This window comes from Ammodytes marinus (assembly GCF_949987685.1).
Source record: "Ammodytes marinus genome assembly, chromosome: 22".
NCBI classification, from domain to species: domain Eukaryota; kingdom Metazoa; phylum Chordata; class Actinopteri; order Uranoscopiformes; family Ammodytidae; genus Ammodytes; species Ammodytes marinus.
The window spans coordinates 10,677,625-10,692,530 of record NC_137226.1 but is presented as its reverse complement, the minus strand read 5'-3'; the positions used below and the strand labels follow the sequence as shown (position 1 = coordinate 10,692,530).

Genomic DNA, 14,906 nt, shown 5'->3' with positions numbered 1-14,906 from the left:
TGCTTGCAAGTGCTTTCTAGACACTCAGTCACTTCACAAGGCAAACATAATAATTCAACAACTTGCCAACTTTAGATTTATTGCAAAGACATGATTTGTTTTTTTTATGAGATTGTGACAGTGCCGCTTGTATGAAGCAAGAGCTTTTTTTTTTTTTCATCCTGAACTCCTACACAGAACAAAACTCTAACCATAATGATATGTTTCCACAGACTCTAGTAATCTAGGCTTTGCATGATGATAGTGGTGCAGCTGTAGGAAATGGAGGGGCGTTGGCAGTTCACTTTGATTCCATTGATAGTTGGATGCAGCCTTCCAGGGTTAAACTGTCCCTCTAACAGGCATGCCGAGTGTTAAGAAAATCATTTTATCATAAATCTTTTCTCTTTTCTCTCCAGATCGGCGCCTATGACCAACAGATATGGGAGAAATCAGTGGAGCAGCGGGAGATAAAGGTACGTTTGATTTCGTCGTTTGTTTGCTCAACACACCTCCATGTTTCTGTTACTATTTCTCTTATGTTTTCATGTTTACGTTTCTCTTTTTATCTCCGTCTTCTGCTTATTCTAAAAGACTTCCCTCCTTTTATTTTCCTCCATTGTCAAACATCTTCTCTTGTCCTCTTGTTTTTTTTTGCTGCCTCTCACCATACTGCCAGTTCTTTTCCAGTGTTTTTACTTTGTAACTCTTTTGCTCTGCGCCCTCCTGGCCTGGCGTCACCTGCACATCTCTCCTCTCTCCATCTCCACCTCTTCTTGTCAATCCATCTTTCCCTCCTCTTCTACAGTTTATTTCTCTGGTGAGTACACGGCGGGAGGGCGGGACGTCACTCCCCCACGATGTAGACTGTGATTGGTTGGTTTTGATCGCTCAGCCCAGTTGCCATGTCCAATCCCCTGTGTGTTTATTAACCTCACACTCTGTGTTCACACTGTTGCAAAGCTGCAGGACAAAGTGGTTTCCTCGCAGCTGTGGCCTACATGGTGTGAACACACAGCTGGATTAGCATGATTCATGATCAGGGTGACACCAAGCAAACTTCTTTAACTCAAAATTAAAAATAAAATAAATGAATGAATGAATGAATGAATGAAAAAATTACAACAATGATTTATGTTAGGTGACAGATTTCATATTTTATTTTGTTCACTCATACATGACAACAACACAAAACCCTCTCTGGCTGACTTCACCCTGAAACTGTACGACATTTAAAACAATGTTAAAGGGGGATAAAGGATGTAAGTATATAGGATAAGTTATATAAATGGAAAATCTACCAGAAGAGTTGAGATAAATTCAATCTGAAGATTGAAAGCTTGGACATGAGCTATTTTGGTGTGCACAGGAAGTCACTTGCTGTCACGGCTTCCTTCTTTTTCGGTGTGATTTAGTGTGCTATGATATTCCAAACTATTTCATGTAAACAGTTCGAGCCATAAAAAGGATATAATATTAGGAGGGGGGACCCTGAGGAGCGGTATCGTCATAGAAACAAGAGGGAAAAACAAGTGTCACGTTGACATGAATCGGTGAGTTTCAAGAAGCTGTTTTTCTTTCATAGCCACCAGTTTCTTAAACGAGTACAACTATTTTTTTTAAATTCCATTCATTCTTCTTCCTTGTCAAAAGCTTGTGCCCATGTTACTCACAATGTAAATCCACAGAGAAACGGTTCGTAAGAGCCTTGGGTGTGTTGTGCTATTAAGGACTAATGTAGCCTCAAGCTACTAGCCCCTCAAGCAGACTTTAAAAAAAAACATTTTAGCATCCTGTGGTGACTCAAGTCAAGTGTCATCACTTAAGGCTATTTAATGAAAGGCTTTATACAAGAGTATTACATTATGTCAACATCTGTTAACTGATTTGAATGTGTAATATCGGTAAAGTGTCTCTCTTCAGGAAAGACTGGGGCGATAGTCAACACATTATCTGAATACCTAACATTCCCAATGGGTGGTTAGAGAACATGATCAGTCTCTTAGAGCTTTTAGAGCAGGATTACTTTTAGTTTTTTTCTAAATGAATGAGTGGGACGGAAAGCAAAATTGTGTTTACATCTACATTTTGTTGGCTCAGCCGTTTTTACTGTCCCTTCTCTACCTCCATACTGTACCTCTGGTCCTGTAAACTGAGAGGTTAGAGTCACTCTCATTAATGAACTCATAGTCCACACTCGCACAGGCTGGCACACACACACACACAGACACACATAAAAGTAAACAGTGCTGCGACCTTGGCTGTGGTAATTGGTTTCCCAGGGTCTCTGGAGCTGCAGTAGAGATTATCTCAGCATGGTATGAATACAACATGTGCCCACCCTGCACCTCCTCCAAAGTGGTAATTGTAGTGTTTATAGGCTCGTAAAAACTTTGGATAAGCTGTCACTATAAACCTCAGTTGTTGTCTGCTAAAGACAGGACATTTTAAAGCCAGGCGTGGCAGATTCGCTTTCTATTGACTTTTATGGCTCCTATGCTTTGTTTAGAGAAGATCATCCATCTTCCATCCGTCCATCTTATCTATTAAGTGTTTTTTTCCATTTTGTTTCCCATCTGACTTTGCAAAAAACAAACCAGACAAGAATCCTTATATCACAACAGTTTTATTGCATCAACTTTACCTGCTCCGATAGATCATTCATTCTGAAGCCCATCCATTGTTAAGTCGAGCATAAAGGAACCCAAATTGACAATATAAGGATTTCAATTATTTTACAAAGATTGACCTTCTCATCGAGGTGAACATATTTCAAATGAGCTCCTCACACAGCTTAATTTGAGTTTATTCCTGGGGTTTTAGTGAAAAAAAAAAAAAAAAAAAAAACAGTTGGAAGCTCAGCAGAGGAAACCCAGCGCCACCTGCCGGTGCAAACTGAAAACTTAAATTTATTCTACTTGATCTTTTGGTTCAAATTCCCCCTTTGTTAAAATACATGAAGTGCAACAAGAGAAGTTGCCTTAGACTGTAAAATAAAACACTTTTGTCTTCAGAATTTGCACTCAGAATGCAAATGAATGATTTGTTGTTGTAATGGACGTCACTGCTGCAGTAAATGTACTGCCAGGAGGAAGTTATTGATCGACTTCTTTTAGCCCAGACATACACACACACATGCACACACACCCTGAAAACACACACACTCTGCTACCCTGCTCGTTTACACTTTCTCTTTTCACACACCCAAACACACACGCAGTGTATTATCTCGTTTAGTTCTGCTGTTTAGAGATAAGGGCCTCCATCGGTGCTCTGTATCAGACCATTGACTGATAACACAGAACTTGATTGTCCTTTATGTAAATATTAGCATGAGCCGTTCAGATTCAAGTGGTCGGCTTGGTGTGATATTGCACAGTCCAGTTGTATAGAACTCACAGGATTAAAATGTGCACTATCTCACTCTTTGATACCTTATTTTGAAAATAATAATGTAGTCTAAAATGTAAGACGTTTTAGAAATATCTAATCAGTTTAGTTGTTTATTCACAGCTTTGGTTGCCACAGTGCACTCGGGGACAGATGTGACCTTAATAGGATACAATGGATATTCAATTTGAACTCTACATTAAAAAATTACGTAACAAGTCCATGACTCCATGTTTTTATATAAAGGCACAACACCTTTAGCTGAGATTAGAGCAATCTGACCTGCCATTAAATAATTTGTATAATCACGAAAAAAAACCATACACAAAATATTTTAGTATAGTAATTGATAATATCGGTAATAGTGTACCTTCATAGAGAGCTGTGGTCGTATCAGTGTTTACTCGACTTAACCATTGATGTGAATCCTCATTCAAATTCTTTTTTACAGTCGCTCATACAGTTTTGCCCTGACAGCTGACAGAGCTGACACACACACACACACACACACACACACACACACACACACACACACACACACACACACACACACACACACACACACACACACACACACACACACACACACAGACATGAGGGGTATGTGTCGGAGGAGGAAGTGAGTGGCTGGCACAGGAAGTCAACAGGGGAGCATTATTCCCAGGGTCAATAAACTGCACAACTCTACAGCTTTAACGGTAAACCTCACTGGGATGAACGACTGCGCGTACACACTTGCTTTTAAAGTGACACAGCTGGTTTCACAAAAGACTTTAAATGTTTACCAACCTAATGCTTTAAAGTGTAGAATTGTTCGTTATTGGGCTGAACATGTGGTGTGTAAATCTAGTAAATGTGAGTAGATGAGCTGTGTGAGCCTGAATGCACCGTGTGCCTCCTCAAACACTTGAGTGTGCATGTGTGTTTCTGAAGGCATTAAGTGCACGAAGAGCTTCCTATAGTTGATTTGCAGTAAAACCACACGTGTGAAAATGTGTTACATCAGTATTCCTGTTCCTTTCTTTGTCTGCCATTTGACTCTTGTGTCTCCCTGTCTCCACCTGCAGGGCTTGAGGAACAAGCCAAAGAAGACTGGACATGTCAAACCAGATCTTATAGACGTGGACTTGGTTAGAGGTGAGTGGAGTGTGTGTGTGTGTGTGTGTGTGTGTGTGTGTGTGTGTGTGTGTGTGTGCGCGCGCGCGCGCGCAAACGCCCTCTCCATCAAGCTAATGAGATTAGATAACAGACAGACAGGCCTCTCGCTAATGCTAAAACCACCAGACACACAACATCTTTGTAAAACGCAAACACATGAACCTGAGATCCCAATCCTTTGCCGTGCCAACATCCTGTCACTCATCCTAATCCTCACTCATTCTTTCCTCTCCTCTCTGCCTGCACTCTCATCCTCTTCTATCTGTCTCATATTCATCACGCTTTTAATAATTCATCCAATCGGTGTGATCACACACACACACGCAGATATATATCCTCGATTCTATTTCACTGCATTGGAAGGATGGAAAGACGATCAAGAAAGAAATGGAGAAAGAGAGGGGGAACTAGAGAAGTATCTGACTGGTAGATAGAAGAGGTTTTGGATGAGATAGAAGGAACTGGGGGCGCCCTTAGCTCAGTTGGTAGGGCGTCCCCCCCCATGGGCCTCAGCCAGCAGCGGACCCGGGTTCGATTCCAGCCCGTGGTCGTTCTCTGCATGTCACTCCCCTCTCTGCCCCATTTCAACTCTCTCTACACTATCAATGGAGCATAAAAATGCCAAAAACAAATCTTTAAAAAAAAAAAGATAGATAGATAGATAGAAGGGACTGATTTAAAGATAGATTTTAAGTGACTCCATTTTGATTTAGGTGATGGGCTATCCTGTTCAACGCTGAGTCTTTTGGTCCTAATGCATTCTCCTTATCAGGCATTGTGAGTGTGTATTGATTTGACCATCTTCCTGTATGCAGGTTCGGCGTTTGCCAAAGCCAAACCAGAGAGTCCGTGGACGTCGCTGACCAGGAAGGGCCTTGTCAGGGTGGTCCTCTTCCCCTTCTTCTACCGATGGTGGATCCAGGTCACATCCAGAGCCATCTACCTCTTACTGCTGGCTCTGTACTCGGTGCAAGGTAAGTGTGTGTGTGTGTGTGTGTGTGAACTAGTTTTTTAATTATGAGCAATGTTTTACATATTTGCAAAATGATGTGTCAGTTTTTATTTGACTTTTATTTATCTGGTGTAATATCTGGATCTTTCCCCGTCATAGAAGGAGCTTAGTTCTATGCACATCACATGTTAAAAGAAAGATACTTGAAATCCGTATCCACGCACACTGACGCCAAAGTGCACATTTATTTAAATGGTTTACGTTTGGAACCCAGATGGATCTTCATCAGGTCAAAAAGAAAAATGAAAAAAGTTTGGTGTTAAAAAATAACCTCTACACTGTTAATTAGTTCCTGTGTTAACCATGTTGCTTCCCTCTCTCTCTCTCAGTGGCAGCAGCAGTCCTGTATGTGGTCATCCCTAAGCCTCATGGGATACCTGCCACCGAGGTGTTTGGAGCCACCTGGCTCATGCTGCTTCTGGGGACCGTCCACTGTCAGATCGTCTCCACCAGGACGCCCAAACCTGTGTCCAGCAGCGGGGGCAAGAGACGCAGGTACACAACAGGGAAAATACAATGCATGTGAAGGAGAGAAATGGTTAAAAAAAAAGAGACAAGAAACAGTGCAGGAGTATAGGGGGAGGTGGTTGATACAGAAGGAAGGAGGGAACAGAAGAAGTAGGAATAATACACATACATTTTGATGAATAGATTAATCATACACAGAAGAAAATAATTGGAACACAAACTATCAGAAATGTGTGGAAATGAAATGAATATGTCTTTTTTTTTGGCTGATTGTTTTCCTGCCAAGTTCTTTCACAGAAGCATGTGTATCATGGAGATATTTTTTCAGGAGTCAGCAACTCGGTCTTAAATCTCTTTTTCTCAGATTACATTTATATATTAGCATTGTATCTAGAATAGATTACATGCAAAGTGGATTATTTTTAAATGAAAATTAGACAAGGAGTCATTTGATTGAGAATTAAAGTTCCCTTTGAGTCTTAAGGAAATCTCTCCATGATGAAGCTAACGTCACCGGTTGTGAATAAATGGGATCCGTTGTGTGTGTGAAAGTAGAAGGTAGTTTGCATTTACTCTTTGTGTTTTGTATTTTTTTTTATACTTGCAGTGTGTGGTTATAAAGCTTTGTCAGTGTGCGGCTGCTATTTTACTGGTATAAAAATTATGTAAAATAAGATTTTCAGGCTCTTGGGAAGAAAATTGGACCGTGCCACATTTTTGGAAAGGGTTTGGGGAGGTTTTTGAGTTCAGGGGAGCGAGGTAGCCACCGTCCGAATCCACCTCGTTTCCTCATTCACTTACACAAGGATATTTGGTCATAAAAACGGTGCTATTATTTTTCCTCTGTACAGTACATTTCTGTCTTTCTTCTTTCATCGTCCAAGTGTAAAAGACATTTCATCTCATCGACGCAAAGATTACAGTTCATGGAAAATCTTAGCTTCAATATTTTCGTTTTCATTTCAATCTTCTGATTCAAAACCTGCAATTTCTGGTTTTTAGATGGAAGCCTTTCTGAACCAACCTTTTCTTCCTGCCTGTTATTTTGTAAATCCTAAAGACACCTACACCTCTCCTCTGTGTCCTTTTTTTGTTAGTAACCAAATTTTTAAGCAGCAATTCTGCAAAATCTGATTTTCATGTTTATATCCTGCAAAAGTTGACCAACACAAAATATATTTTAAAATGTGCTGTTTCCTGATCAAATAAAAAAAATTAAAAATAAATAAACGTTTTCAATCACGTTTTAAAAGTTGCTTACTTAAGAAAAACATAAAGTGTCTATGAATACAAGACTTGTTTTCCCGATTCAATTTTCTCTAGATTAGACTCGCACAATAAAAAAAAATTATCTACTTTTGCAGAATAAAAACATAAATGAGGAGTTTTGTAGAATTCCTTTTTTTAACTGTGTCAGCCTTTGTGTCCAGCGGGTGCCTGAGTCTGGTTCTTTGAAACATGATGGGGCTGCATTGCGTCCTTAAATAAATAACAAATGTACTACTACAAATCCAGGTTCCCCGGTGGACACACTGCTGTAGTTTCAGTTCTTCTTTAGCCTTCAGTTTCCGCTCTAAGACTCTCTCCACCCCTCTATTCTTTCCAAACCAAAGGAAGTTGAGGAAGGCCTCTCAGATGGAGGTGCATAGGGAAGGTGATGGGTCTAGCACTACCGATAACACACAGGAGGGGGCGCCACACTCCCGCTCAGCCAGCACCACTTACAGCCTGGGTGCACTCTTCCAAGATTTCTGGCATGATATCTGTAAAGCTGGGTGTGTATTTTCATTTCCCAATTTCCTAAAAACAAAACAAAAAAACAAGATGACGTACAAAAAGAACGGGGGCTCGGCTTCAGTTTGCCCTAATGATCCAGATTTAAATCGTTTGAGTTGGTGAAAAACAGGAAATTCCCAATCTGGAGTTTCATCAAATTATGAAAGTTTTATTTCACAAAAAGTTGTATGTTTAGACGGTAAATAAACTGTCATTGGCGTCTTGAACTGAAGCCCAGCCTCGCCCCAGACCTGAGCTGCTTCAGCTGCAACATCCCTCCCTCTTCACATGCTTTACATTTTCATCTCTGTTGAGATGTAAACATTTCTCAGTGTTGACTTCATGAGGGATTTTGCAGCTGATTCTCATGTGCATGACTTGCTGACTGAGCTGCGTTCAAAAGAAGCGATGGGGGAATTCTACCGATAAATCAGAACATTTCACACACATTTTTTTTAAACAATTCAAAGTTTATAATCTGAATAGTATCCTCTCAGATGTTGTCTCCACAAAGCTTTTACTATGAGCAGCTTTCAGCCGACTGCAACAGTGTGGAACGTTTCTGAGAACTAAATAAACTTCATCTATTGATTTGCTGCTAAAAAACACACACCACCATTCATTCATTCATTCATTCTCTGATTTACTCACATATTAACCTTATTTATAATTTTATCTGAGACGTATTTGTGCAACCTAAATTATCAATAACTAGGTTTGAGATTTAAAAATTCTAATCCATTCATGCATTGCGTCACATTCCATGCAACACTTTCACTTGAGTATGAATGTTCCACAGTGTTGTGATCAACGCATCCTGCATGCCCTGCTTCTGAGACCGTCTCCATTGCTGGTAAACTCTCACCGCCCTGCCGTTGTTTTTATCTAAATATTCGTCTCAATCTGTCCGTCTACACATGTCTGTCCTTTTCCTATCGGTCTCCCCCCTCGCTCCCCCACTCTTCATACATCACTTCCTCCTCCAGATCAAAGAAGTCCAAGCTGTCCATAGACAAGTCCACAGAGACTGACAACGGCTATGTGTCGCTGGACGGCCGTGTGACCAATCGCAGCAGTGAGGAGGGGCTTCAGCTCCACGAGCCGCGGTGTGATTTGCTAAGCCGGCCAGACGAAGCGAGCTGGAACTCCCTCGTCCCGCCGACGCACACTCACGCACCGCGAGGCGCTCCACTGATGCTGGCGAGCGGCACTAAGGTGATCCATCAAATCCACAGACAGAAGAAGTGCTGTTTAGAGCTATAGTGTGTAACTTTTTCATATGAATGAATGAATGACAATTACATCCAAGCCGTTGCCAAATGAGTTGACGCAAAGTTGATCGACCCTCTGTAAATATAAAAAAATATATATTTTCTCTGCGACAGAAGTTAAACACCAGAGCTTTCACTATACACATATTTGTCAGAATAGTTTTTGTTTCAAATGTATGGACTTATCACAGCAGGATTTCTTTCAGGAGCCAGGGTCAGATGAGGCGTCCAGTGAGGAGGATCCTGAGGCGTCCTACACCGCCCTCCGCAGGGGAGTGGAGAGAATGAACAGTGACTGTACGCTCCGAAACCGCAAGAGTACACACCACTACAAGAAACACTATCCTTTGGAGGTAGACACAAACACAAATGAACTTTTCGAAGCAGTTTAATCAAATGACAAAAAAAATTAAATGAAAACGGGAAATGTTTTATATTTCTCACAAAACGACAACATGTCCGCTCTGTTTTTAATCAGGACGTCCCTAAGTCTGGTACCAGCTGCAGCTCCAGATGTTCCAGTCTTCGGACTCAGGACTCTGAGAGCACGAGACACGAGTCAGAGACGGAGGACCTGATGTGGGAAGACTTCCTGCACTGTGCCGAGTGCCGCTCCTCCTGCACCTCAGAGACCGGTCAGTGGTGACAGACTAGCTTGGGATCAATGCAAATGTGTCCAGCTGCAGAAATATAATCAGCTCTGCTTTTACTGTTCATACATAATCTGTGGGGTTTTCATTGAAATCAATGCTGTGACTTCTTTTCTCTGCAGAGGGAGAAGGAGGAACTGCGCCCGTCTGTCCTCCTGCTAAAAAAGAATACAGAGATGACCCTTTCCATCAGGTCTGTGGAGCCTCTTGCATACCATATGTGGCCGGATAATGAAGCTCTTAGGTTTAGTGTTAAAGTTGTACAAACCCTGAATACATTTTTCTTTTCTCAAAAAATAAAAATATTCAATCATTAGTTAGGAATACTAAAAATTATTATTACCAAGCAGCTTTGTTGCGGTGAAAAAGACAGGTCAGTAATACTGTGGATGTGGTGGTCTAAATGTCTTCAGGGTCACACTCCCTGGCTGCACAGCTCTAACCCCGGTCTGGAGAGAGTGAGTGCCATCGTGTGGGAGGGAAACGACTGTAAGAAGGCCGACATGTCAGTCCTGGAGATCAGTGGCATGATCATGAACAAAGTCAGTCACTTTTCACGTGTTACCCACTGACGTGTCATCAAAAGTATTATTTTTTACCACAATACTTTTTATCTTCCACAGGTCAATCTCCACCCTCCTGGTATCGGTTACCAGGTGTTTGGGAATGTGGTTTCAGTGACGCTCGGCCTCACACCTTTTGCATACAGGTACTAAACACATCACCGTCAAATAACATGGGGGGAAATGAATGGAAAAAGCATTGAAAGATACTGCAGATATCTCCCTTTAAAAGGTAGAGTGGGTGATTCTGGAGAATGCTTTTTGCTTTGACATTTTTCGAAAACAAGCATCCACCAAAATCTCCAAAATTGCACACTCCACCTTTTAATAGGCTAAACGTTATGACAAATAGTCAGTATTTATATATTCTGCCTGTTAAACTCCCATGGTCCCTCTCCTGCAGGCTGGCTCAGTATCGCGACCTGGATCAGCTGACCTCAGTCACGGTCAGTGAGCTGCTGTCTGTAGCAATGGGAGGGGGCTCTGGGTCAGACCCTATGGTCTTCACCATGGTGACGCTCAGCTTCCTGGTGCGTGTCTGCCTTATATGGCTCTTCTTCTTCCTGCTCAGCGTAGCAGAGAGGACGTACAAACAGGTGAGACCGTAATGTTCTGCATCATAGCTTTCTATAGAGTAGCTGTTAAAGGGGTTTAATCTAGTTGTTGTGGAGACTGGGGAGATGTAGTCTTCAATGTTCACATGTTTTTGTGTGTTTCAGAGGCTGCTGTTCGCCAAGCTGTTTGGTCACCTGACTTCGGCCCGCAGAGCAAGGAAGTCTGAGGTCCCCCATTTTAGACTGAAGAAAGTTCAGAACATCAAGATGTGGCTGTCGCTACGCTCCTACCTCAAGGTTTAAACTCTCTTTTTCTTCTAATAATCAACCTCAAGTATTTGACAAACGTTAACAGTTTTGAATGACTGCCATTCTGTTGCGTCTTGTAGAGACGGGGTCCTCAGCGCTCTGTGGACGTGATTGTGTCTTCGGCGTTCCTGCTCACGCTGTCCGTGGTCTTCATCTGCTGCGCCCAGGTCTCTGACACAGCGCCTCCATTCATCAGGCCGTTTGAAAACGTAACATTATCACTGAGTGAATAACTTTCCCTTCATCTCTTCTTGCAGCTGCTCCACGTCCATGAAACCTTCCTAGAGTGTCACTATAACTGGGAGCTGGTGATCTGGTGCTCCAGTCTGTCTCTGTTCCTGCTCAGGTTTGTCACTCTGGGCTCAGAGACCAGCAAGAAGTACAGCAACACCTCCATACTGCTCACTGAACAGGTAACACACTCAAGGAACCTCGTACACAGCATACGTGCCTTTGGAAAACACTCCATGCGAAAACTCACTGCATTCCAAATCATATACTTTTTTACTATTCTACATACCACAGCTAACCCATAAAACAGATTAGTTAGTCTGCAGTAGGCCTACAATTGGGACATATTTTTTTGCTCATTCATTTCATCATCACATCGCACCTTGAACTTGCCTTTTGCTTATATATCCGTTGCATTGCCGTCTGTTTTCATACGCTCCGTCTGTATAAATAAAGGTTTAATTGGATTGAATGTAACCCATCTTCCGGTGCGCTGTTGCTTGTGGGTCAGAATCGGCCAAAAAGCCTGCTGATTTACATACCAAAAATTATGAACGGGTGTTTGCATGATGTTATGACCGGGTATTTTGTAGCATGCAGCATCTGACCACATGAATTAGGACATCCTAAGTCTTTTTCTACCTTACTAAATAGCAGGGAAGTGTGGGTATTGGAATGCAGCGGCTGACATGGCTCGAATGTGTGTTTTCACAGATCAACCTGTATCTGAAGATGGAGAAGAAGCCCAACAAGAAAGAGGATCTGACGCTGGTCAACAACGTCTTGAAACTGGCGACCAAACTACTCAAGGTGCGAATACATGAGGATTCTTCACACTGTTTGTCACCTTTTTTAAATCTGTCTCATCTAAAAACCCATTATGTCCCTCTCTGTGCAGGAGTTAGACACTCCCTTCAGGTTGTATGGCCTGACTATGAACCCTCTGCTCTACAACATCACCCAGGTGGTCATCCTCTCCGCCGTGTCCGGAGTCATATCTGACCTGTTAGGTTTTAACCTGAAGGTAAAGTGTGTGAGATCTATTTTTCGGCGCACAATTAAATCTACACTAATGCCTTGCATGACGTTCCCAGAGCTGTTTGAGGGAACAGAGCAAAGTTTTAAAGGTTAGAGTAGGAACTGTTCCACCATAGATTTACTTTACAGTACCTATATATATTATAAATCCCTTTTTTGCTATTTATCTTCTCAACCTGAAGTATATTTACTTGAAGATAAAGTGAAAAAGCACTCTAACCTGTAGCGTTTTGTAAAACTTTTGTTCACAGCTGTGGAAGATCAAATCATGACAGTGTGCGGATGTGACTACCCTTCGCCCAAACACTCGACTGACTGTAAGACTGAACGTCGGCATCCAACATATCGGACCGCCCCGACATTCAACGTTCCCACTTTGTGCAATTCAAAAACTATTTATTTACCCGCTCAGTGTTTTTACTTAGGCTTTATTTGAATTGTAGTTTGTTTCCATTTGTTGTGTTCTCGGGAACACAAGACGATGCTATATTTGGACCTGTCTACAACAAGTGTTAGTATTATTATTCTAAACATAAATTATTATGTTAAACGTGATCGTTCTAGGTTCTCAGCTGCAGTTTCTCACAAATCTGTAGGCAAAGTATTGAGCCGACGATGAGGCAAAAATTGTTGTATTTCTGTGTTTTATTTGCTTTAACTGAAAGCTATTATTTATATTTTGCGTGTTTCAAAACAAAACTTCAAGTAATTGTTATGACCTTAAATTTAACGGTGTCTTTATTTCAGCCTGAAATATGTAAGAACGTTTTATAAAGGTGCATCAAATGCTGTAATATATTGTGATCAAAGTACAGTTACAAGGATACATTCATTATCTCAGAAAACTTCAAATTAAGGATCGGTTTTGTGTAATTCCTGCTATTTGTCAAGTCAGACTGTAGATCCTCCGGTATAGTTTTAAGTTCTCAGTTAATTTACATCTAACCTTTTTCAAAACCAGCTTTAACATGTAAAGAAAGCTAGACATTTTTAAATGTTTCAATTACCTTTCTGTTACCATCTCTCTTAATTTGCCGACCTACCTGAGGAATGTGTTCTCACTGGGGAGAGAGAGAAAAATGGGTGAAATGCTGAACGACATCAGCACTGCATAGAAACAATCATCTAGTCCATGTTACTATAAATAACAGACGAAATGTGACATTTACAGTATGGTTTAGCAAAAATGACAATACATGTTTTAATTTCATGGCCCATATCAGTGTCTGGACAGTATGTTTAGCAATGTGCGTGCGTGTGTGTGTGTGTAGGTTATTTCCTCACAGAAACCTTTTTCATAAGACATCCATTAAAACAGGCAAAACTAATGAGATTTAGTTCAAATATGTCACTTCAATACTGTTTTTTGTTAAGTGCAGATTAGGACATCGGCCTATTCTATGCACGTCAAACCATTCAAAATATATAATACAAGGAAAACACTAAATGTGAATTAAATAGACTTTTTGAAGTTCTTCTAATTGGGATTTCCCAGTTTTTAGCCTTGCTTTAACTAGAGCACTAGTGAAGATGTCCACTTTTAAAGCAACCGGTTTGAAAATGGAAGAAAACAAAATTTTGTTTCAATGTTGAGATATTTTTTTTGTACCTCACCTTACTCGATGCAGTACGTTTTAATTTTTTTCTCTGAACTGTAAAAAGCAGCGTTCACGTCACTCTCTGAAGTAAATCCTACATGGTACGTGAAGCCATCGCGCCCTCAGAAAAAATCTCAAATGTGACAAGCTGTAGCATTTCCATTACATTAGTACATTACACAAACAATACTTGCATAATCATCGTCAGTATGTGTGAGGAGGAAGACCAAAGTGCTTATTTTATTGTTTTTTTGCTCGTCTCGGCTGGAAAAAATAATGTATTTTGCAGCATTTTGCTTTAAGACTATTTGTTACCCATTTGGGAATCCCTTTAAGTTTGTATATCTGTTTTTTTTTTTTTTTGCTCTTTTCAACATTCATATGTAAAAGATTGTTTCTCACGCTCGTTGGAAAAAGGCCAGGCACGTTTTACTGTTTATTCTAAAAAGGAACTAAGAAGTTTTGACCTGTATGGAAATTAATCTGTGAAGAGGACTCTATGTTGTTATGTTTTCAAAGAGTGAAGATTTCCATTTGTTTTTCTTTCTTTTTTTGTGAACTGGTCTGTCCACAAGGTCTATTTTTTTTTAAGAAAAATAAAATAAATGGATGTTGACTGATTGGTTATTTTTGTTTTTCAGTGTAGCACTGTATTTAAAGGCCCTGGCAACCCAAATTCACTAAATCCTTGTAGCAATGTTATTTGGGGGGTAAACTGAATGCTAATATATATATATATGAAAGGAGTTAGAAATATTTGAAAATTGTTGATTCGAATGTTGCATTAGATCCTATTTCCCCACGTCACATGATTGATCTCTGTTTTAAAATACATTGGACTACCCGTTAGAAAATGTCTGATTCGAACGTTGCATTAGATCTCTATCTTCACAAGTCACACGTTCTAAA

The 14,906-nt window shown here is 40.7% G+C and overlaps 1 protein-coding gene across 2 annotated transcripts in view; it reads left to right on the top strand.

The window, feature by feature from the left end:
• The window catches only part of LOC307268568 (protein PHTF2), a 34,986-nt gene extending 20,369 nt beyond the window's left edge, over positions 1-14,617 (top strand). The window contains exons 4-21 of one of the 2 annotated variants that reach the window (XM_080051254.1): positions 399-455; positions 4,437-4,506; positions 5,343-5,501; positions 5,869-6,034; positions 7,621-7,782; positions 8,770-8,998; positions 9,261-9,407; positions 9,533-9,689; positions 9,827-9,897; positions 10,118-10,246; positions 10,328-10,413; positions 10,671-10,863; positions 10,987-11,118; positions 11,211-11,297; positions 11,388-11,543; positions 12,076-12,171; positions 12,260-12,385; positions 12,651-14,617. In XM_080051254.1, coding sequence (XP_079907380.1) covers positions 399-455; positions 4,437-4,506; positions 5,343-5,501; positions 5,869-6,034; positions 7,621-7,782; positions 8,770-8,998; positions 9,261-9,407; positions 9,533-9,689; positions 9,827-9,897; positions 10,118-10,246; positions 10,328-10,413; positions 10,671-10,863; positions 10,987-11,118; positions 11,211-11,297; positions 11,388-11,543; positions 12,076-12,171; positions 12,260-12,385; positions 12,651-12,671 — 2,244 coding nt within the window. In that variant the 3' untranslated portion in view covers positions 12,672-14,617. The remainder of the gene's footprint in view (positions 1-398; positions 456-4,436; positions 4,507-5,342; positions 5,502-5,868; positions 6,035-7,620; positions 7,783-8,769; positions 8,999-9,260; positions 9,408-9,532; positions 9,690-9,826; positions 9,898-10,117; positions 10,247-10,327; positions 10,414-10,670; positions 10,864-10,986; positions 11,119-11,210; positions 11,298-11,387; positions 11,544-12,075; positions 12,172-12,259; positions 12,386-12,650) is intronic. The other variant, XM_080051255.1, reaches the window with a different exon arrangement.
• Positions 14,618-14,906: the final 289 nt, after the last annotated feature.